This window comes from Penaeus monodon, chromosome 15 (genome assembly GCF_015228065.2).
Source record: "Penaeus monodon isolate SGIC_2016 chromosome 15, NSTDA_Pmon_1, whole genome shotgun sequence".
NCBI classification, from domain to species: Eukaryota; Metazoa; Arthropoda; class Malacostraca; order Decapoda; family Penaeidae; genus Penaeus; species Penaeus monodon.
Window position 1 is genome coordinate 20,840,898 of NC_051400.1, and position 298 is coordinate 20,841,195.

Genomic DNA, 298 nt, shown 5'->3' on the forward strand with positions numbered 1-298 from the left:
TTATTCCTCAGAAATGATCAGAGCTTCATGAAATGTGACATACCAACAAACATTTTCTCTTTTATCTGTACTTTCATTTTTGTTGGCTTGGTGATGCATAAATGCTTTACTAACCCTTTCAAAGATGACAGCAGTAAATAGTATTAACTGGGTGTAAAACATTCAAAACATGATTACATTATCTTATTTTGTAGATTGTGAAGAGGGTACTAAATGCATGCCACGTGTTTCACCATGATATAATTAATGTTTCACTTAGGTAAGTAAATCCTAGGAATTGTAACGTTATAGTTAGTTT

The 298-nt window shown here is 31.5% G+C and overlaps 1 protein-coding gene across 1 annotated transcript in view; it reads left to right on the top strand.

The window, feature by feature from the left end:
- The window catches only part of LOC119581808 (transmembrane channel-like protein 7), a gene marked incomplete at its 5' end in the record, with an annotated part of 86,652 nt that overhangs the window by 83,701 nt on the left and 2,653 nt on the right, over positions 1-298 (top strand). Inside the window, 1 exon segment of the mRNA XM_037929941.1 lies at positions 195-259. Coding sequence (XP_037785869.1) covers positions 195-238 — 44 coding nt within the window.